The sequence below is a fragment of the Dama dama genome, chromosome 12, assembly GCF_033118175.1.
Source record: "Dama dama isolate Ldn47 chromosome 12, ASM3311817v1, whole genome shotgun sequence".
Lineage (NCBI taxonomy): Eukaryota > Metazoa > Chordata > Mammalia > Artiodactyla > Cervidae > Dama > Dama dama.
The window spans coordinates 3048126-3070963 of record NC_083692.1 but is presented as its reverse complement, the minus strand read 5'-3'; the positions used below and the strand labels follow the sequence as shown (position 1 = coordinate 3070963).

The 22838-nt window shown below is 45.4% G+C and overlaps 1 protein-coding gene across 12 annotated transcripts in view; it reads right to left on the bottom strand.

Annotated features, from left to right (window-relative positions):
• EFCAB11 (EF-hand calcium binding domain 11) overlaps positions 1–22838 on the bottom strand; it is a 241774-nt gene that overhangs the window by 207751 nt on the left and 11185 nt on the right. For 8 of the 12 annotated variants that reach the window (XM_061156448.1, XM_061156444.1, XM_061156450.1 and 5 more), the window contains exons 4-5: positions 12125–12226; positions 11065–11155 (exon numbers count right to left, since the gene is read on the bottom strand). In XM_061156448.1, coding sequence (XP_061012431.1) covers positions 11065–11155; positions 12125–12226 — 193 coding nt within the window. The other 4 variants (XM_061156456.1, XM_061156452.1, XM_061156446.1 and 1 more) reach the window with 4 other exon arrangements.

Here is a 22838-nt window from a genome sequence, read left to right as displayed (position 1 = left end):
TGGATTGCCAGGGAAGTCCCATCTCCAAGCTTTCAAATGCAGACGGAGAGAGCCTAACCCAGGAGGTGCCTCAGAGGATCCCCTCAGTACAGGGTCTGGTACCAGGAAATACTCAACAAATGGTACCTGCCAGTGTGACCGTGGTTACTATTACTAGACACATCACTGTGGCAAGTGTGATGGGAGCTCTAAGGAAGAAACAAGAAATGTTGTGGGCTGGAGTGGGCAGGGCAGGCTCCACAGAAGAGAGAGTTCAGCTAAGTCTGTAGGAATGGATGCTGTTTAGACACATGGAGGGGAGGGGAAGATGGAGAGGTCGGAGGCAGAGAGGAGAGGGCAGCGGATGAGACGAGGCTGGATCAGGATACGGCCAGCAAGTCAGAACAAGTCTTTGATTTGGCCACGCCAGGTCTGGGAGCTGGGGAGGGGCAGGACTCCCAGGTCAGGCTAAGGAGTTGGGGTGTCACCCGGCAGGAGGTGAAGTTACTGAAGTCAAGAGGCAACATTCAACAGTGATGCTAACTTGCTCTCACTCCAAAGTGGAATGAGGAGGGTGGCCCAGGGATTAACGTGCATATGGGTCCCCCAGAGATCACAGTAATGTGAACACGCCTGACTCAGTGCGTTTGGAGCCAGACCCGAGATTGGGCCCCGCCAACAGGCTGCCTAGTCCTGATGCGGCTGGTCTCTGCGGCTCTGGGTGACAAGGAGCACCTCCTCAGGGAAGCCTGACGGGAGAGGAGGCATGTGTAGGATCCAGGTAGACAAGACGGCTAGACGTCATCTGTGAGGTCACAAATGCCCAGGTCACGCTTGCCGTGGTTGAAAACACAGTATTAGAAACCTTTGGTCTTGATTTTGAAGGCTGTCTCTAAGGGGGACAACTGAAACTCTGAAGTGAAACTTTTAATTCTGAACCTTTTTAATTGGTGCCATCTTTTTTTTTTACTTATTTACTGGGCTGAGCCGGGTCTCAGCTGCAGCACACGGGATCTTTGACCTTCACTGTGACACGTTTGTATTTTTTTTAGGGGCGGCATGTGGGAATCTGTTTCCCCAACCAGGGACTGAACTCTCCCCCTTGCACTGGGAGCACGGAGTCTTAGTCACTGGACCACCAGGGAAGTCCCTTTTGAGGACATCTTAAACAATGTTAATTTAAATATTTCCTGTAAAATGTAAATTTATTAAATACAAGTTTTTCTTATCTTATAAATGCAACACACAGAACTGTCAAAATTCTCACCCAGAAGTTAGCTGTCTATTACAAGAGAAAAATGTAAGAGAGGGATTCTTCTTTTCTTTGAAGGAAAATAGCGTGAATACATTCACGAGATGCGCCTATCACCAACTGCAAGGATGACCGAGAGGGTTAGCAACGTTCGGTCGTAAGAAAGAAACCGTGGCAGCAGTTTCGCAGGTGACAGTTGGATTAAAAGAAAAATAGCCCTCATGGCATCACAGCAAGAACAGTGTATTCAACCATATATGTAGATGAGTGGTTGGAAACGTTGACCGTAACACTTGTTATACTGACACCTCAAAACCGAAACCCAGGCTTGGAGAGCTGTCAAGCCCAGTAATTTTCTCTCGAGAGCAGTCTTTGTCACACTGACAGACCACATCTGTATTCACGCAGTGGTGGACTCTGAATGCTGTCTGGGATATGCAGAGAAAATCAAGGAGATGGCATGCCACCCTCCGTGATGGATAACCCTGCTGGTGGGTTCTGGAATGAGAAGAAGAGCTGCCAGGACGTTCGGCACAGCCCCCTCCAGGCAGAGACACGGAGGGTACGGGCCAGAGAGCTTCGGCGACTCGTGGAAGGAGGGGCAAGAGGCGGGGCGGGACGAGACTCGCGTCTTCTGCTCCCCTGGCCTGGCGCTGACCGCACTCTGCAGTCCATCCAGGGTCCTGACCCCAGCCCTGGTGCTTTCTACAACATGCGGGCTTGATACAGCACTGGGGAGGTGTTTAGTGCGCAAAGCGGAAAAAGCAGACTAAGAAGTGTGTTCACTACATAAGCCGCTCATTTACATCAAGTCTAGTCACCTGCTTGACATGCGTGAAATGTGCTCTGCGAGTGTGAGGCTGTGCACCCCACGTGTGCCTGTTCGTTTCAAGCTCATTTTCTAAAACTGGATATAACTGATGCATACAAATACCTATGTGTAAGCACAGAGAAGATATGTATGACAGATCAGAGTTTGAAGAGGACACACACGTGTTAACACGTCTCTGTCTCTCTGATCTCTGTGGGGCGGGCTCCAGGTCCACCCACAGCTCTACAAACGACTCAATTCCATTCCTTTTCATGGCCGAGTAATATTCCACTGTACGTACCACGTCTTCTTTATCCATTCGTCTGTCGGACACTGAGGCTGTTTATGCATGTTAACGCATGCAGGTGGAATCCAGAAAAATGGTACAGCTGAACCTAGTTTCTGGGAAGGAACAGAGATGCAGACGTAGAGACGTGGGGGTAAGAGGAGTGTGGGATGAATCAGGAGATCAGGTTTGACATAAACACACTGTGTGTGTGTTAGCCGCTCAGTCGTCCCCGACTCTTTGTGACCCCAGGGACTGCAGCCCTCCAGGCTTCTCTGTCCATAGGATTCTCCAGGCAAGAACACTGGAGTGGGTTGCCACTCCCTTCTCCAGGGGATCTTTCCGATCCAGGGATCAAACCCGGGTCTCCTGTGCTGCAGACAGATCTTCACCATCTGAGCCACCAGGGAAGCAAACGCACGACCAGGTGTGAATCAGACGGCCGACGAGAACCTGCAGCACAGCAGAGGGGGCTCACGGTGCCGTGACGACCCAGAGGCACCGGCGGGGGGCCCAAGAGGGAGGGGTACATGTACACATGCGACTGAGCCACTTCACAGCAGAAAGCAACTCAGCGTTACAGAGCAATTACACTCCAGTAGGAAAAGAGGAGACGATTTCCTTTTCAGGGTTAAGAGGTGGTGGGCAGGCTGTCGGTGGGGTCAGGTTTCAAGATAAGAAATACCTTAAAAGTCTGTTCTGTACTTCTGTGTCTCTTTTTCTGTGGGAGAAGGTGAGGGTGGGATGTTTCGAAAGAACAGCATGTATATTATCTATGGTGAAACAGATCACCAGCCCAGGTGGGATGCATGAGACAAGTGCTCGGGCCTGGTGCACTGGGAAGACCCAGAGGAATCGGGTGGAGAGGGAGGTGGGAGGGGGGATCGGGATGGGGAATACGTGTAACTCTATGGCTGATTCATGTCAAGGTATGACAAAACCCACTGCAATGTTGTGAAGTAATTAGCCTCCAACTAATAAAAAAAAAAAAAAAAAAAAAGAAAAGAAATACCTTAACACCTGGGCCTTGAAGGAAGAACAGAATTTGCATCTGGATGGGTCTAACATGATAGAGGGCCACAAAACCTGGACATTCAGAATGTGAAAGAGATTAAAAGCTGCTTCCAATCAAACAGTACATCCTTCTAACATGAACTAATTAGCTTAACTGAAGAGACCAAAATACCGCCTTCTACTTGAAAATCTATGTAATGAAGTCATCACTCTACTGGTTTTCTGGTCCAGTTTCAATCCCTGCATCACCAATTCTCAAATTTACTGGTAAAAAGAGCATCTTCAAATGCAAGGATATAATTTTTGTTCATGAAGCAAAAGAACCCCCTGGGAAAACTGACATTTTCTTAAAACAATTAGTGTATCAATATTTCTCTAGCTGGCTTTTGCATTTACTTTAAATTTTATTTATTTATTCTTGGTTGCACTGAGTCTTAGTTTCAGCACACAGGCTCCCAACTGTACAGGCTCTGTAGCTTGTGGTTTGTGGGCTGAGCTGTCCCTAACGCTCATGGGATCCTAGCTCCCTGACCAGGGATGGAACCCACAGCCCCAGCATTAGAAGGTGGAGTCTTCCCCACCAGGGAAGCCCCCTGGGTTCTTAAAGTGCAGTTGTATTTACCATATTACATGTGAAAGTCCCCGGGGAAAAGAAACTCTGAGGTCAGTTTGAAAAGCTTATATATGTTCATACTCCCCATTCAGTGATCATGTATAAGAAAATCATCAGAAAATGGAATCTCTGACAATAAAATTTTGAAACCAAAAAAAACTGAAAGAAAACCCAAGGCATTATCATTGCAGAGAAGATGCAAAAACTCATGAAATAAAGACTGGAAACTCAAGAAGTCTAGATATCTGGTCATTACACTCACACACCAGGGACAGCTGGTTAACAGCTATCCATGTATAGTTACGAAGAATGAGAGATGATTTCTAGCGTTTTTTAAGTTTTCTATACACAAAAGTATGTGGATAGTTCAGATAGACAATCACATTCATCAGAGCAGGGGGATAACTACTAATACCTGTGATCCTGGGGAAGCCACCTGGCCCATTTATAAGTCATTCTGATGCAGGGAATAATGGCAGGGGAACTTCAGAGAGAGACTGTCCGAGAAAACGGCACCAGCAAGTCAGCCGCCAACAGAAAGGACATGTAGGACTCGAAAGGTCACGGTGAGGAGTAATTCTTTAGAAGAGGTGCAAACGACTTGAAAAAACATGCGATTTTTCTCCCTTAAATACACGCTATCCTCCGTCACTCCCCTCCGAGCCCCTTGGCTCTCTAAGCCTCTCCCACTCGGCCCGTGAGCTCACTTCACCCCAGGTCGGGAGGCCCCTTTCTCCTCCCATGGCTGTGACCTAAGGCATACACCAGAGGGTACACGTCACTCCCTTCGAAAACTGCGTTCTTGGGACTTCCCTGGCATCCAGTGGTTAAGACTTTGCCTTCCAGGGTAGGGGGCGTGGGTTTGATCCCTGGGCTGGGAGTTAAGATCCCACATGCCTTGTGGCCAATAAACTAAAATATAAAGGAGAGGCATCATTGTAACACAGTCAATAAACACTTTAAAAAAATGGTCCACGTTAAAAAAAAAAATCTTTAAAAAGTAAACAAAAATAAAATGGCATTCTTAAGCCCGTACCCCACTGACACTCTGACACTGAAAATATATTATCCAACAAGTCATGAGGCTCTTATTATTCAACCAATTTTTAATACTCCCAAAAGGAGAGCTGGATATTCTATGTTTTTTGACCTTCCCCACATGGTATGAAGAATGAAACTTAGACCCAAATTACCAGATACCACTCTAAGTGTCTCCAGCTGTGACTGAAGCACATTTTGGTGCCTCGGTATTTCTGCCTGACGTTACTACCTGGCACTCCACCTGCACTCAAACTCTGGGACACCGGTGGGCCTTCTGACCAACCATGCTTCTTCATTTCATGGCTGGAAAACAGAAGAAGCTTCCCAGAGCTTTTTGGCAAACGACAGGTGGTGGGAAAGTGCAAACCTCGATGCTTACAGTGAGATGGAGAAGGCTCCTAGGCATGGAGAGGCAGAGATACCCACTCAGAGAAACACACCAGCCGGAAATACCATGGGCATCGGTGGGGGGTAAAGTCAAGACAGGACGTGAAGCCGGGCCCTGTTGACAGCTGGGGCTAAATCAGGAGCTGAAAAGGCCTCTCAAAACACGGCAGAGCGAGGCCATCCGAGGTTAATTCACAGAAGTCACACGGAGAATGAGAAAATGGAAGGGAAAGCCGTATGTGCTTATAAAGCTCCTGACTGCACTTGAAAGGGCTCTTTGCTAGATTATAAGAAATAAATTAAACCATAAAGAAGACAGCAAGTGAGGATTTTTCTGTTAGTGGATATTTGGAGTAAGTGGCAACAGACCAACAATTATTCAGTAACTAGAACTCATAAGGCAGGCAACATACTGACAACAATGGAAGTTATAGATAAATTTGCAAACTCAAGGAGCTTTACGGAGATAACTGTCAACACTGTATTTTCGTTTATCAAGTGATTAAAAAAATTACACGACCATCTATCAAAACTCAGAGAAAGGAGAGAAGACTGTTCAATGTAAACAAAAAAAGGCTTTTTCTGTGTGTGTGTATTTATTGAGCAGGACCTCGAAAGGCGGGTCTAATTTGGACAGGTGAGAAGTAGAGAAAGGTACTGCCAGCAAGGGCAACAGAATGAAGTATAAATACACATCACACATTGAAAGGAACAAGTGTTATGCCAGAAGAGACAGAGGAGTTTGGGATGATGAATGAAAGATGAGTTTGGAAAGGGGACCAGATGTTGGAGAGCCAGGTTAAACAGTTTTAACTTTACCCTTTAGAGTCACTAAAGGGCTTTGAATGTGTTTCTGTTCTTGCTTCTTCTTTTTTTTTTTTTTTTTAAAAAAAAAAGCACTACAAAGTTTCCATTAAGGTCTATTAGTATTAAGGAGGAAAGATTTTTTTGTTTTAAACATGCAGCGCTAGAAACAGCCTATTATCTCAGATTTATTTCACTGGACAAACAGCACTACTCAGTTCATGGCAAATAGATGGGGAGAAAGTGGAAAGAGTGGCAGATTTTATTTTGGGGGGCTGAGAACGGTGACTGCAGCCTCGAAATTAAAAGATGCTTGCTCCTTGGAAGAAAAGCTATGACAAACCTAAACAACATATTAAAAAGTAAAGACATCATTTTGCCAACAAAGGTCCGTCTAGTCAAAGCTATGGTTTTTTTCAGTAGTCATGTACGAATGTGAGAGCTGGACCATAAAGGCTGAGAGCTGAAGAATGGACGCTTTCGAACTGTGGTGTTGGAGAAGACTCTTGAGAGTCCCTTGGACTGCAAGGAGATCCAACCAGTCCATCCTAAAGGAGATCAGTCCTGAACATTCATTGGAAGGCCTGACGCTGAAACTGGAGCTCCAATACTTTGACCACCTGATGAGAAAAGCTGACTCATTGGAAAAGACCCTGATGCTGGGACAGACTGAAGGCGGGAGAAGAAGGGGATGACAGAGGATGAGATGGTTGGGTGGCCTCACCAATTCAACGGATGAGTTTGAGCAAACTCCAGGAGACAGTGAAGGCCAGGGAAGCCTGGCGCCCTGCAGTCCATAGGTTGCAGAGTCAGACACGACTCAGCGACTGAACACCAACAGTCCTCATGCCTCTTAGACTTCTGTCATTTGTAGTGGGTGGGGGAAAAAAGAGTTCTTCAAGGATGGAATCTCCTAAGAATTTCTTAGTAATAATGAAACATCATCTCTGACATAGCTTTAGTATTTGAGTACGCAGGTATACAAGTCACGATTATCAGCTCTAAGTGAAAAGCAAAGTTGTAAGGTTCAAACACTGAGGGGAGCCTCAAGCTTGTTTTGTGTGATGCACCAGGTCTCAGCTGTGGCAGGTGGGATCTTTAGCTCCAGCATGCAAACTCTTATTTGCAGCATGTGGGATCTAGTTCCCCGACCAGGGATCGAACCCAGGTCCCCTGCACTGGGAGCGTAGAGTCTTAGCCACTGCACCACCTCGGAAGTCCCCTTGAAATCTGAAATCCAAACAGTAAGCATTTTATGATATCTTTAGAGGTAATATAAAGAAGCACCTTTTGTGTGCCTGTGTGTGCTTTTACACAAGATATCACCTCTTGGTTTAAGACAGAAATACAACTCAAAACCTTTCCCTTGGTAGAAAACTTCCCTTCTTAATTTATGAGAAAAAAAGCTACAATTAGCAGCCCCCAAGCAATCAACCATTAAAAGTAAAACCTCAAAACTGCTTCCCTCAATAAAAGCCAACAATTCCATAAAATAAGAGATGAAAGCAGATACAGAAAAGCTTAGGGGAGATACTATAAAATAACAAGATATAGCAAAATAACAAAATGAAACGAAACCTCAGCAGGTATACAGCCCGAGAAAGAAGCATAAGGGGAAAATAAAACCCTAACAGGAAAAAAAAAAAAAAGGCCACAATGAACACAGCACAAAGGACAGACCCTGTTGAAGACATGCTGAGGCTGGGTAAGCAACACCAGCCAGAGGAGACGGGACTTGGTTTATCACACAGTGAAGTGTCTGGGGGCAAGCACTTCCGGGAGCGGCTCCTCCTGGTCTTCAGAAGTCTCCTGGGGAAGAATTTGGCAATCTTCCATCCTTTAAACCACAGGCGGCTGGTCTAACCGGAAGCCCCGCTCTCGGGCTGCCTCCCTGCGGTGGTCTTCAGACCTCCGCTCTCCCCTGCCTAACTGGGAACCTGGGACTGAACTGCACTCAGGCTGGGCACCTAAGTCAAAGCCAGTCAGGCTTCCCACAGCATCCAGCCCTAGAAATGTGACGTCTTTCACATCGCAAACGGCCCCAGCAGCTGCTTTTCTTTTCCCTTCTCTTGAAGACTATTTGCATCCCTGAAACAGGGACGGATGGAAGTCAGACAACTCTGTCTCCAGCCAACTTCAGCTTACACACTGAGGAAACGTCTTTCTCTCTTTTGGTGTCACAATTTCACTTCATTCTTATCATGCATCAATCATTCTGCTTCAGGGGATGTGGTGCTATAAATAATATTGTAAATGTGACTTTAAGCAGGCTGGGTTCGGTGAACTAGAAGGCCTTATCCAGCTGTTTACAGCAGTGGTCTCTAAACTCTGACCATCATCCTAGGAAGTACAGGATTTGTGGGCATGCAAATATGTTTATGGATAGATGATGTGGACATGTGCTACAGTATTCATATGTTATGTTCATTATAAAATACAGAAATTTGTAAAAAAAAATCAAAGATAAAAACATTTCACTTATTCATGGCAAATAAGTTTTTGCCATCACTCGAAATTATTAACAACACTTAACAAGAACAATGTGATTTTCACTTACTTTATGATTTCTGAACATCATGGGTGAATTCTTTGTGACTGAGCGATTTCAATGTTTTTTAATACTTTATTTATTATTTATTTGGCTGTGCAGGGCCTTTGCTGCGGCACGAGGGTCTTCGAGGCACACACACTGTCTCCAGCTGTGGCTCAGAGGCCCAGTGGTCGAGGAGCACAGGCCTCGTTGCTCCGCAGGATCCGGGACGTGAGTTCCCCAACGAGGGATCACACCCGTGGCCCCTGCACCGCGAGGCAGATTCTTAACCACGGGACCACCAGGGAAATCCCAAGGTCAACTTGTTTTAATACTAGGTCTTACGTAGACAGATCCAAACAGGAAATGGGCATCGCGACACTGAATCTCTCAGTTTTTAATTCTATCCTCTGATTATAAGAAAGTTTAAGGGGTTTGTTTTATTTTGTTAACCATTTTGTTGGTATTGCTAATTGAGATTCAGCTAATAAATATTCATCTCTCCTGATATCAATTAGTTAGTTGCTCTTAACTTATCAAAGCTATTAAATTTTTATATTGATACTTTAAAAAAATTGTGCTGTCAAATCACAATGCTTCCTTTTTGTCAGCAGATTAGAACACTGTTTCCGACTTATTGAGCATGCAAATATAAAGGTTTTAGTAGGTGACACATATTTTTAAAAACAGAATCACATTTCCAAACATCCATTCTCAAAAATGTTCTCCCTATAGCATAGGTTTCTTTGGAGAAGCAGTTACTTTCCCACTCACTGTTAAAACATGGTTTCTACCTTGAAAGGCTGTACTTGAGTGGATTTTTCAAAATTACATTTGTGGCATGAGGGGACAGCTCCTAAAACCGTTTAACACCCAAAGGTCAGCAAATGTGGACACCTGTCTTTTTGTAAAAGTAAAATGAAGTAATTCTTCATTCTTTCTGTGAAAAACCACCACGATGTGGTATAAATGCATTGACTCTCATCACTCGTCCCAGAATGTACACAGACACCGCAGCACCTGAGAGGCCGTGATGTTCTGGGATAAACGGAGTGATACTGCCTTGGGGTACCTTGTCTGCAACTGGCTTGAACTCCTCTGCTCTTCAATAGCTTGCTCAATAATCTGCTTGCAAATGACGCAGCAAAAGAATTTCATATATGTCACTATTGATGACAGTGAGAGTAGATTCTTATTTCAAATAACCTGCTTGATAATTTCTACTGAGGACTGGCTTCTGGTCAGATTTCATGAAATTACTATAATCCAAATGGGAACACCTGTCAGATGTCCACCAACATCTCTTCTCTCCTTCTTCCTCATAGCAGAAATTCCATTTGAGCACACATGAGTGCCCAAAGCAGAGACTACATTTTCCAGACCCACCTCTGCCTTATAGCTACTCATGGCCTTGGAACTAAGCTTCGGTCACGGGGATGTATGAAGAAACAATGGATGGCCTTAAAAAGAGAGGCCCATCTTCTGCTCTCTTTCCGCCTATCTGTTTGGAATTCAGGTGTGATGGCTGGAACTTCGGCAGCTCTCTGGAAGCTAGAGGGAGAAGCCAGGCGCTGAGGCGGCCAGAATGAAAGGGCAGGCATCTGGGCCCTTCACAGCTGCGCTGCCCTCAGACCAGCCCTGGACGCCCCTGTGCTTCCGGCTCTTCTGTTCGAGCTTTGTTATTTGGGGTTTTCTGGCAACAGGGCTGATGAGGAGCTCATGGGAGCAGTCGGAGGAGAGGCAGCGCTGCCATTTTCTCACAGCAGCGTGTGCTGACACCGCTTATGATACCTTCAGTCTGCAGTGTCCCGACAGAAGTGTTTACACCACTCGCCCATTTTGTCAGGATCAGCTTACAAGGACGGCGTAAATGCAGTCCTTACGTCTACTTTCTCAGTGTGCATGAACCGCAGCACGGGTCCACCAGTGCGGAACCCACCTGTATTCTCCATACGACTCAAAGGCTGTTTGTAACCTGTGTCTGATGAAATGCAGACCGCAAGGGAGCACCGGCATCCCCATTAGTGTTAACAGAGCTTTGTGTGGCCAACACATCACTGCACAAAGAAGCCCTACTTTCTCTCTGCTCCTCTCCACCCCTACCAACAAACGATTCCTGCACATTCCTGGTATGCAAGCACTCCACCCACTTTAGGGCCCACTGTCAAGGCTGTGGATGGACTAACAGCTAACTATAAAATTCTCCCCTGGACCATGACAATGTCCTGTGAGAGGAGCACGTCCACTAGTGAAAAACAAGCATAAGTGAGTGTTCTCCGTAAAACCGAAAATTTGCACAGGCAAACGGTAAAACAAGGGCGTGTATGCATAAAGACTGATGCCTTACCTGAATACCTCAAGAATAATCCTTTCTGATAACTTGGGAGCCACCTGCTTAAATGCTTTCTTGAAATCTTCCAGAGTTAAATATCCACGATCTATTTGAAAGCAGAATACATAACATTCATGGAAACTAAAAGTCCTGTGAACTGCTATTTCAGCCATTATATTTGCGTGAGACTTTAACATATAACTAGGAGAAAAGCAGTAATCTACAGTTGATTTTACATGTAAGGTCATCTGAGGTTGCCTCACTGGATTACTGGATTACTCTAGTATCACTCCTGTGATACAGGACAGTCCCAGATGCTCCCGAAGCTTTCTTCCAGCCCCATCCCTTGCCGACTCGATGGGACTCAGCGGTAGCACTAAGAGACAGGAAGTAGGCTTCCGGTCTCTTTGAATTGCCAAAATAATTCATTCCTCAAAATGCACATTTTTTTTCACATTTTTTTTTTTACATTTTTTTTCTTGCTTGGTTTTAGAACTGCATTATTATTTACAGGAAAACCATTACAGAAGCCAAAATACTGAACCTGGACTCCAAGAGTCTTTCAACCCTGCATTCTGTGAAGAGTGGGTCCAAAGCCACCCTTCTCGGCCACCCCAGCATGGGAAAACAATGCCTCCAGTCACATGTGGGTCAAAGGAGGAGTCAGAGGAAAAGGCCCTATGGTCTCCCAAGCTTCCGTAGGTTGCTCTTCACCTATATTCCCACATGGCCAGCCCTTGTGACGTCCCCATTAAAATGCAAGCAAATCATAAGTACAATCAGATTACTGCCGATGCTATTTCATCCACTGTAAAGGTCAAGATGTGGTTAAGGCTGTGATGGAGGAAAAAAATATGTACACCAACATCTACCATAACAGCTAATGAATATAGGAAAACAGCCTTCCAATATATTAATTTATTGGGTTGGCCAAAAAGTTAGTTCAGGTTCTATAAGATGTTATGGAGAAACTCGAACAAACGTCTTGATCAGCCCAATATTTACTGAGTATATGTTCCCATCCACAGTTCCTTAATAGCAATTTTTTATATCCAAACACTTTAAAGATACTTACAGTGCCTGTCAAAAGCCGTGAAGATGTGTCTTACTTCATTGCAATACACTTGAGCTTCCTTCTTTTTCCTTATGATGTCTAAAAACTCCTTAAGTTGTATCCCTAAAAATTGGAAAAAAACAAGTTTACCAAAAATGACTGTCTTCCTCTTTAAGAAAAAAGTGAAAGTGAAAGCGGCTCAGTTGTGTCCGACTCTTTGTGACCCCATGGACTGTAGTTCATAGAATTCTCCAGGCCAGAATACTAGAGTGCATAGCCTTCCCCTTCTCCAGGGGATCTTCCCAACCCAGGGATAGAACCCACGTCTCCCGCATTGCAGGTGGATTCTTGACCAGCCGAGCCATCAGAGAAGCCCAAGAATTCTGGAGTGGGCAGCCTGTCCCTTCTCCAGGGGATCTTCCTGACCCAGGAATCGAACCTGGGTCTTCCTGCATTGTAGGCAGATTCTTTACCAGCTGAGCTGTCAACATAAATGGATAGTGATACTATCGCCCACAAATGTCATCTTGATTTTGGTAAGCAGTATTCATTCATACAGATCTCTAAAGCTGAAGAGGCATTTTGTTAAAAGCCAAGTCGGCTCCACATTAGTAACATGTGAGACACTCCAACAAACATCGTAGCTGCCTCTGGGAGCAGAGACGATGACCGTGAGAAGGTGTGGCAGTCTTCCCTCTAGAGCTAACGGACAGGACTAAAACTACTTATAACACAAGGTCTCCTGATTCTTCTCTCCACGGGTGTCTTTGATCCCTTTTTTCCTAGCCAGGTGTCATTACGACAGGTTTTTCTCCAGCTGGGAGAGCGGGGCGAAGAAGTAGTTTCTCAGAAGTCAATACCAATCGCACACCGCAGATAGAGGTGGAGCGAACACCCCATAAACAACAGAGCTGGCAGTGTCCCCAGCCTCAGGGACACCCCACGACTGTTCTGCAGCCTCGGGCTCTACTTCCTGCGGTCCTCATAATAAAAGAGCCCAGCGTGATCACAGGAGATTGGATACTGCGCTCACGATGTCTATTAAAATGAATTCTAATGTGATCTTTGTAGTAGGCTTAAAGAGTGAAGCCAAGAATTTAAACGTTTTAGTGAACTGAGCCCTAAATATATAAAAAGAGCAGTTCGTTTTTATAAGTCAGGATTTCCATTTTAAAATGTATCACTCTTTTAAAAATAGCCCCAAATCACACAGTAACCATGTGCTAATTTTTAAGGACTTGCACCCTTTTCCTTTTGGTGAGGTATACTGAGCTACATACAGTTCCCAAAATAGTTTCAATTTTTTTTTTTTAAGTAGAAAATAGTTTTCTAAATTTTCCATAGTTTTCTTATTTGTAGTTAAAGATTTAGGAATTTGAAAACGTCTATCTTGGGGACTTCCCTCGTGGCCCAGTGGTTAAGACGTCACCTTCCAGGGTAAGGGGCGCAGTTTCGATACCTGGTCAGGAACCAAGATTCCACATTCCTCGAGGCCAAAAAGCCAACACGTAAAACAGAAGCAAAACTGTAAGATATTCAATAAAGACTCAAAAAATGGTCCACATCAAAAAAAAAAAAAAAAAGCCAATCTATGTGTTTAAATGATCCTTTTGTAGGACTGACTGTGTGCCCAGAACTGTGTTAAGCTCTGGAAATAGAAGGGAAAAGAGAAAATACAGATTTCCTGTGCCAAGGGAGCCAATGGTCTACTGGGGGAGACAGAGACTATGCAGGTTCAATTACAAATGTATAAATAATTGCAAACCATGACTTGTGCAAAGAGGGGGATAATAGGAGGGCGTGAACATGTCACAGAAGCCCTCCTGTCGGGCAGGATCAAGGCTGGGGAGAGGCAGGCTCAAGAGCGAGTGGCTAGAGGTACGCTTGGAGCTGATTCACTTGTGCAGCAGGAGCCAAGGGAACGTTGTAAAGCAGTTACACTCCAGTAAAAAGTGAGTAAATGAACACAAAAAAATCAATTCCTCCCTTACTTAAGTGTGTGTGCGTGTCCAACTCTTTGTGACCCCATGGACTGTTGTAGCCTGCCAGACCCCTCTGTCCATGGGATTCTCCAGGCAAGAATACTGGAGTGGGTTGCCATTAAAAGCCTTTAAACTGTATACCAAATGATAAAACAGGAACTGAAATAATTAATATCAATAAATTACTATTGCCATGAAAACAAACAAACAAACAAAAAGAAATCCTCCTGTAGATTGGACTCTGGTGAAGAAGAGATCTCTCAGAGGAGGTAACACCGAGGCTAACACCTAAATGAAACTCCAACACCTTGGCCACCTGATGCGAAGAGCTGACTCATAGGAAAAGACCCTGATGTTGGGGAAGATTGAAGGCAGGAGGAGAAAGGGACGACAGAGGATGAGATGGTTGGATGGCATCACCAACTCAACGGACATGACTTTGAGTAAACTCCAGGAGTTGGTGATGGACAGGGAGGCCTGGCGTGCTGCAGTCCATGGAGTCGCAAAGAGTCAGACATGACTGAGTGGCTGAACTGAACTGAATACCTAAACGGTAAGAAGGTACCAACTGGCTAAAGCGTCAGAAGATGAGCACTCCACACGTGCAATGAGCATGTGCCCAGGCCACGGGGAGGGAAGTGCAGGAAACGAAAAGGCCCCTGCGGCTTGGCAGTGGTGAAGACACGGGCTGGGAAAAAAGGGAGCGGCTGAACAGGAAATAAGGTGGTTTTTATTTCGGTTAATAGGAAATCAAGTAAGAAGTCTGGATTGAGAAGTGACAAGATCCGATTTAGAAAGATCGTGGAAAGATCTCTCTGGCTATTGTTTTGAAAAAGGACTAGGGAGAAAGCAAAATAGAGAAAAGGAGACTCATTAGGCTCCTACTGGCCAGATCGGTGGTCAGGAGGGTGCAGGCAGCAGGACCCGGGAGCAATGGAAGGTTCCAGACAGACTGCAGAGAAGAAGGGTTAGACACGGAGTGTGCAAAAGAAGATGCCAAGGACAAGCCCTGAGTGGAGGTTTGAGGAGTCGTTTAAAGAGACGGGAAAGACAAGGGGAAGCGGGAGGCGGGTGGCAGAGAGACGGAGTGGCGATTTGGAGATGCTAGCTGTTTGATGCTTTGGAGACAACCAAGAATGAAAGGTAAGAACAAGTGGCAGCAGACGCTTTGGGCACTCAGACGTGCAACGATGCAGCCCCATTCTCATCAGGCCCCCCGGTAATCACCTGCTGCGCGTCTACCCGAGACTCACTGAGAGAAGCACGGTCGTCAAGTTCATCCCCAGTGTTTAGGAAGATGTTTAGATTGTAGAAGCACTCCTCACATGCTGAATAAGTAAATAAACTCATGCGTGCATGCTAAGTCACTTCTGTCATGTCCGACTCTTTGTGACCCCATGGATTATAGCCTGCCAGGCTCCTCTGTCCATGGGCTTCTCCAGGCAAGAATACTGGAGTGGGTTGCCATGCCCTCCTCCATGGGATCTCCCCGACCCAGGGATCGAAACTGCATCTCTTTCATCTACTGCATTGGCAGGTGGGATATTTGTCACTATCGCCACCAGAAGACATTTTTTCTATTAGAGTTTTCAGCAAAAAGCATTAAAATGTGTGTTTTAAATGCTCTTATAACTCTGGACACTAATGCCAAAAAGTAGGTCACTATTTAATCACATGGCTAGCAAAATCATCATTTTAGAAACCCCAATTTCTTAATACCTATGATACAGTAAAAAACAAAATTCAGAGGGAAAGGAAATACATGCATAACATTTGCTCTTCACTTATTGCATTTGATTTTGGGAAATGATAAGAAAAAAAAGCACAACTGCATTGTTCAATATGTGATGCAGATTCACAAGGAAAAAAAGGTACATGAGCGGGAAATATCTTTTAAATTACACATTTAGAAGACTCATCACTATTTGGAGCTGTATAGTCAGGTCTTTATTTCATAATCTTGGGGGTAAAAAGCAAATGTTCTGTACTATTTCCTAGGAGAAAATATATGTGGGTTTCAACTGCAATGCTTATTACCACTTAAAAAGAAGAAACAGGGACTTCTCCGGCAGTTCCGTAGTTTAAGACTCCAAGCTTCTAATGCAGGGGCCCTGGGTTGGATCCCTGATCAGGGAACTAGGATCCCACAAGCCTCATGGCATGGCCAAAAAAAATAAGAAGAAACAACCTAATAATACAAATAACTCCATAAATGTAATCAAGTTCATTCATACTGTTTTCCCATAGGATCATAAACCTTGTGTTTTTAAGTCAACATCAAACCACATGAACATCCCTATAGCCTCAGCCCCACCCCACCTTTAACTTGCCTTAATCCTCAATGGCACATGCAAATACATTCAATGCCAATGCAAGTTTCTTTTCCAGAAAGGATAGGGCAGTTTCCATCCAGCTGAGTGCTCATGAGCAGAAGCATGATGACTTCCCAAGGCCAGTGTATAAAGGTTGGTTATTCCTACAGCCCTGTGATGCAAACACTTGAATGAAAGTTTTAAACGTCTTACTGCTCTTTAAATGGCCTAGAAATACAGTTCCTACTGTGAGCTCCACCTGCTGTCACAGTATTCGAACCTAAAATGACCACTTCACAAAGACTCGCCATAACTCTAAATGCATTACCTGTGTCCACGCCTGGAGTGAAAGAAAATGTTGAGAACCTTCTAATTCCAAATACGAGGTTGAGTCTTCTGTGTAAACTCTTCTAATGATAAAAGATACCTAAATACACTTTGCTATAGTTACATGTTAAGATCATAACAACAGGAATCATGTAGACCTGTGTGTTGTGTTTATCATTAATTTCCAGAAGATGTTCAAAAATTGCCTAGGTCAGGTAATAGAGACTCGGAGAACAGCCTTATGGACCCAGCGCGGGCAGGAGAGGTGAGACGAATGGAGGGAGCAGCCGTGAAATATACATACAACGGTAAGTAGAACCGAGAGCGGAGGGGAGGCCGCGTGTCCCTCAGGGAGCTCAGGCTGGTGCCCCGGCCACCCAGAGGGGTGGGGAGGGCGGGGAGCGGAGGCTCGGACGGAGGGCGCCGTGTTTACCCACGGTTGATCCATGTTAATGTACGGGGAAACCCGCACCACACTCTGAAGCAATTATCCTCCAATTAAAAATGAATTAAAAAAAACTGGGTAAATGGACTCTGTCAGTGGTTCTCAGACTTTTTTTTTTTTTTTTTAAGCTGGAGGAAAGGTTCTTCTTTATAAATGTAGGACATCCCACTGTGTAAAGATGAAGGCAAGGCACTCGGGGTGCAAGGAGCTGGGCTCCCCAGGCTTCCCTCTCCAGCAGCCCCTGGAAGTGCCCCAGCAGGAAGGACCCAGGATTGAGGATCCCGCCTTAAAGACCACTGGGGCCACCGATCTTCACAAATCCTTCCGGACTCTGCCGCTCTGTGCATTTCCCACACCACGGAGAGCATTCCTTTCCATCTAATAAATGACTCTTGGCAAAAGGACTCTTCATGTTCTATACTGAATGTATACATTCCTTTCCAAGCTACTTAATACATGTCATGGAGATATATCATAGAGAGAAATGGTATCTTTTCTCCTTTTTTGTTTTTAAGCAGTTTCCTAGGAGGGTAATCATCTTTCACTACCGGGGTGGAAATATTCAAAAAGTACAATAAAACCATATACATTTTTCCTTGAAAGGTTTTTTTTTTCCTCTTTTTTTTTTTTTTTTTTGTGGCTCACAGTTCTAACTTTCAGGGTCAGCATGCAGAAAGAAACCCTCTTGAAAAAGGAGTCATCTTGTTTTGGGCTATCACAGAAAGCTTAAACCCAGGAGAGGAAGGAGAGAATGACAGAAATGCCAAGTTATTTAAACTGAAGGTCTGGTCTGAGATTTAGTAGAAAAGGTAGGGCTACCATTCATTGGGCCATATATTAATTTTTTCCAGGGACTGAAAATGCCTAAAAATGAGGGCTTAAAAGGATTAAGTTGACTTTTAAAAGCAATAATGCAAGCCTTTTTAGTTTGAGAAATAAAATTCAGATTATGACCTTTGACGGCCATGCAGGGGGGAAGAAAAAAGGATAAAATGTGTTCACATAAAAACACTGTAAGGACAGAAGGACTTTCATGGCATCAACAGTGGCGAGCTGTCACAATAAGATGGGAAAGGAAATTCAGAGGACTAATATTCTCTTCCATCCACACGCTTAAGAGTAGGGGAATGAAAAGAATCTGTCTTAATGGAAGAAATCAAGTTTTACCATATCACTGGGAGGAAAACGAAGAGGAAGAGTGAAAACAGCTTACAGCAGAATAGCAAAATCTGAACCAAAAAGGCTTTATTTCTATCAGACGTGGACAGGAATCACTACCTGTTTTATTAAGTACATCTCCTGCTCATAAACCTTCAAAGGCTCCTCAGCATTAATAGTGCCAAGTCCTGATACCTTATTCTGGAATTTAAAGCTTCATTATTCCTTCCAGGCAAACTGGTCCTTAAATCTCCCGCTTCCCAACTCCCCGCTTCCAGCAGGGCCACTCACTCTGAACACAATTCATTCACAGGAACCCGCCATACTCCATGCTGGTGTGGCGTGTAAAAACGCCCCAAGGAGGGTGGGTTCTGTTTCCAGCGGGACTTGACATCAGCAGAGTCACAGCTGGGAGCGCTCTGTTGGTGTTCTTGTTCAGTCGCCAAGTGCTTTCCAACTCCGGGACCCCGTGGACTGCAGCACGCCAGGCCTCCCCGTCCTTCACTTCTCCCAGAGCTGGCTCAGACTCACATGCATTATGCCGATGACGGCATCCAACCATCTCATCCTCTGTCATCCCCTTCTCCTCCTGCCCTCAATCCCTCCCAGCATCAGGGTCTTTTCCAATGAGTAGACTCTTCGCATCAGGTGGCCAAAGTATTGGAGTTTCAGCTTCAGCATCAGTCCTTCCAATGAACACCCAGGACTGATCTTTAGGATAGACTGGTTGGATCTCCTTGCAGTCCAAGGGACTCTCAAGAGTCTTCTCCAACACACAATTCAAAAGCATCGATTCTTCATTGCTTGGCTTTCTTCACAGTCCAACTCGCACATCCATACATGACCACTGGAAAGACCAGAGCCTTGACCAGACGGACCTTGGGTGTGAAGCTGGAAAGGCGTGCAGGGAAGAGGGGTGCTGTAACACGAGGGGTGGGACCTGAGCGAGGAGGGACACATGGGGTGGGGGGGCTGTGGGCGAAAGACACAGGGCTGGCATGAAGAAAGAGCCCCCCAGAGGAGAAAGTGTGGACCTGGCCTTCCCATTGCTAGCAACGGAGAGTGAGTGACAGCCCCTCCTCTCCACCCCTGACCAACACCGGGCACAGTCTAGAGACCAGACAGGCAACGTCTGCGCGGGAACGGACCGTGCAGGCTTCAGTCCACCCTGACACCGAGGTCCGCATGCACGCTGCCTCCAGCAGAGCACTGGGCCACCTGGAGCTGGAGGACAAGCTGGACACTGCCACCTGTCCTCTGCGCTGCTCCACCTTCTCAGACCCCACCAGCCTCTCACACCCGGCTCAGGCCCACACCGCGGGCAGGAAGCGAGGGCCGCTCTCTTCAAACTCTTAGAGGCCTTCTCCTCTATACTGCTCGTGTGACATCTGGCCGTCACGAAAGTCACAATACTTCTTTCATCTTCCTTATGACATATTACTTGGAAGAAAAGCTATGACCATCCTAGAGAGCATATTAAAAAGCAGAGACATTACTTTGCCAACAAAGGTCCACCTAGTCAAGGCTATGGTTCTCCAGTGGTCATGTATGGATGTGAGAGTTGGACTATAAAGAAAGCTGAGCGCCGAAGAATTGATGCTTTTGAACTGTGGTGTTGGAGAAGACTCTTGAGAGTCCCTTGGACTGCAAGGAGATCCAACCAGTCCATCCTAAAGGAGATCAGTCCTGGGTGTTCATTGGAAGGACTGATGCGGAAGCTGAAGCTCCAATACTTTGGCCACCTGATGCGAAGAGCTGACTCATTAGAAAAGACCCTGATGCTGGGAAAGATTGAGGGCAGGAGGAGAAGAGGATGACAGAGGATGAGATGGTTGGATGGCATCACAGACTCAGTGGACATGAACTTGGGCAAACTCCAGGAGATGGTGAGGGACAGGGAAGCCTGGCGTGCTGCAGTCCATGGGGTCGCAAAGAGTCAGACATGACTGAGCAACTGAACAACAGCCAGTGGTTAAGACGCCACACTTCCCATGCAGGGGGTGTGGGTTCGATCCCTGGTCTGGAAAATAAGACCCCACATGCCTTGAGACTAGCCAAAAAACAAACAAACAACAACAAATGGTCCTAGGATTTCAAGATGAGTATAACGTGCACAGCTCAGTCAGTAAAGAATCTGCTGCAATGCAGGAGACCCAGGTTTGATTCCTAGGTTAGGAAGATCCCTGGAGAAGGAAATGGCAACCCACTGCAGTGTTCTGGCCTGGAGAACCCCATGGACAGAGGAGCCTGTCGGGATCGCAAACAGTTGGACGCAACTGAGCGACTAAACCACCAGCATAATGCGCACGTGTTTCCCAACGATAGAAAAGAACAAAGTGAATTAAAACCTGAAGTCAAACACCAGCTCCATCTGCTATACTGTGGCCTCAGTTCCTCAGGGAGAACCCAAAACAACAAAACATACACAAAACAGACACACACAAGTCTTTACAACTTAATATAAAAGACTAGAAAATGGACATTTAAATTTAGGAAAAGAATACTTTTAATAGTCAATGATCTTGCTCAAAACAAGATCTGTTGCTCAGATGAGATCGCAACAAACAAAAGTCATTAACCTCACCACACAAATTATTTTTCAATTAAACTGATCCTGGATAGCATCACTGAGCCAAACAGTCCATAATCACCATCGTGATGAAGCAATTGCTTCGATTTTTCCATCGTTTAAAGTTGAAGATTAAAAGTAAGCTCCTGGAGAGCTCTTTTTCCTGTTAAGTATGAAAGTAAAATGTGTTCCTTGTTTTGAAAGGGAAACCATATAAGAAAACAGAAAGAAGGGGGTGGGGGGGATAAAGCATGATCTAATCACCCAGTGGAAACAAAATTCTGATGTTCTTTGTTTTGATTTTCCTCCCCAAGCATATGTTATATGAATCTAGGATTAAAAATGCACAGACAGCTGTTTGTGGATTCAGTGGGGGCAATGTACACTGGGCAGATTAAGCCAAAGTCTCATAATCTTAGCTGTTGTTATTCATATAAGATGATCTACAATCATTCCATAATGAAGTCCAACCACCTGAGATCACCCGTGGCCTTGCCCTTCACAGAGCTGCCCAGATACACGTGGCATTAAACCACTGGCCTACGCTGAAGGGCTTCCCAGGGGGCGCTAGTGGTAAAGAACCCGCCACCACCGCGGGAGACACAAGGGACATGGGTTGGATCCCTGGGTCGGGAAGACCCTCTCGGGGAGGGCATGGAAACCCACTGCAGTGTTCTTGCCTGGAGAATCCCATGGACAGAGGAGCCTGGAGGGCCATCATCCACAGGGTCGCAAAGAGCTGACCCAACCGAAGCGACTGAGCACACATACACTGAAGAAAGTTCAAGAAACTTAATGCCGTTCACTGCTGCCATTTCCTGAACTGTCTGCAGATACCAACATCCACTCATCAGTCTCTTCTCTCTGAGATGTCGTGGGGGACACGCCCTACGTCACGGAAGATTACGTCTCTCTGGAGAAGGAGCTTCTATGGTGTGGCTGCTCATCGCGGTGCTTGGCTGTGGCTCCCTTTTTGCCCTGGACCCTCAGCATCTCAGGAGCAAACCTGACATCAACCTCTAGCGACGGCACAGAAGCTCGCGGCTTGTCTTTTGTGTACTGACGCACTCCTGATGTTGACTCATTCATTCATTGACTAACTAGGACAGTGAAGACTGGCCTCAGGTCCATCACAATGACTAACATGACCCATGGCACTACTAACATCACGCATTATCAAACGGTTGTGAGGGTAAGATCACACTACTGACGTATGCTACGTGCTAGCTAGCTGTACCACCTGGGCAGATTAGTTAACCTCTGTAAGACTCATGATTGCTTTCACTTTTAAAATGAGATAATCCTGACATGAAAGTGAAAGCGGCTCAGTCGTGTCCTGCTCTTTGTGACCCCACGGTCCATACAGTCTACAAAATTCTCTAGGCCAAAATACTGGAATCGGTGTCCTTTCCCTTCTCCAGGGGATCTTTCCAAGCCAGGGATCAAACCCAAGTCTCCTGCATTGCAGGCAGATTCTTTACCAGCTAAGGCCCCAGGGAATCCTAACACAGAGCTGTGTTAAATTTAACAATCCCTGCATAATACTCATCACAGCATCTGCACATGGTAAATGTTCAAGGAATCAAAGCTATAATTATTATCTGTAATGACAATAAATACTGTAACACATGTAAAAGTATTTTATAAACCAATAAAAGAACCACCAAATGCCAGGATTAAGATTTTTTATTACTCCCTGGAGTTCAGTTTACTCATTTGAAAGCAGGGAACATATGACCATTTTCTAGGCTCTTCTAGATGCAAAGTTCATTCATTTTCTATAGTTAGAGAAGATATGAAATGTTCTATACTCTCAGAGAACAGAAATAAAACCCTCTAAAATGAGGTAGCAACACCAGGTGGCGCAGTGGTAAAAGAATCCACCTGCCAACACAGGAAAAACCGGAGTCGTGCGCTCGCTCCCTGGGTCGGGAAGACCCCC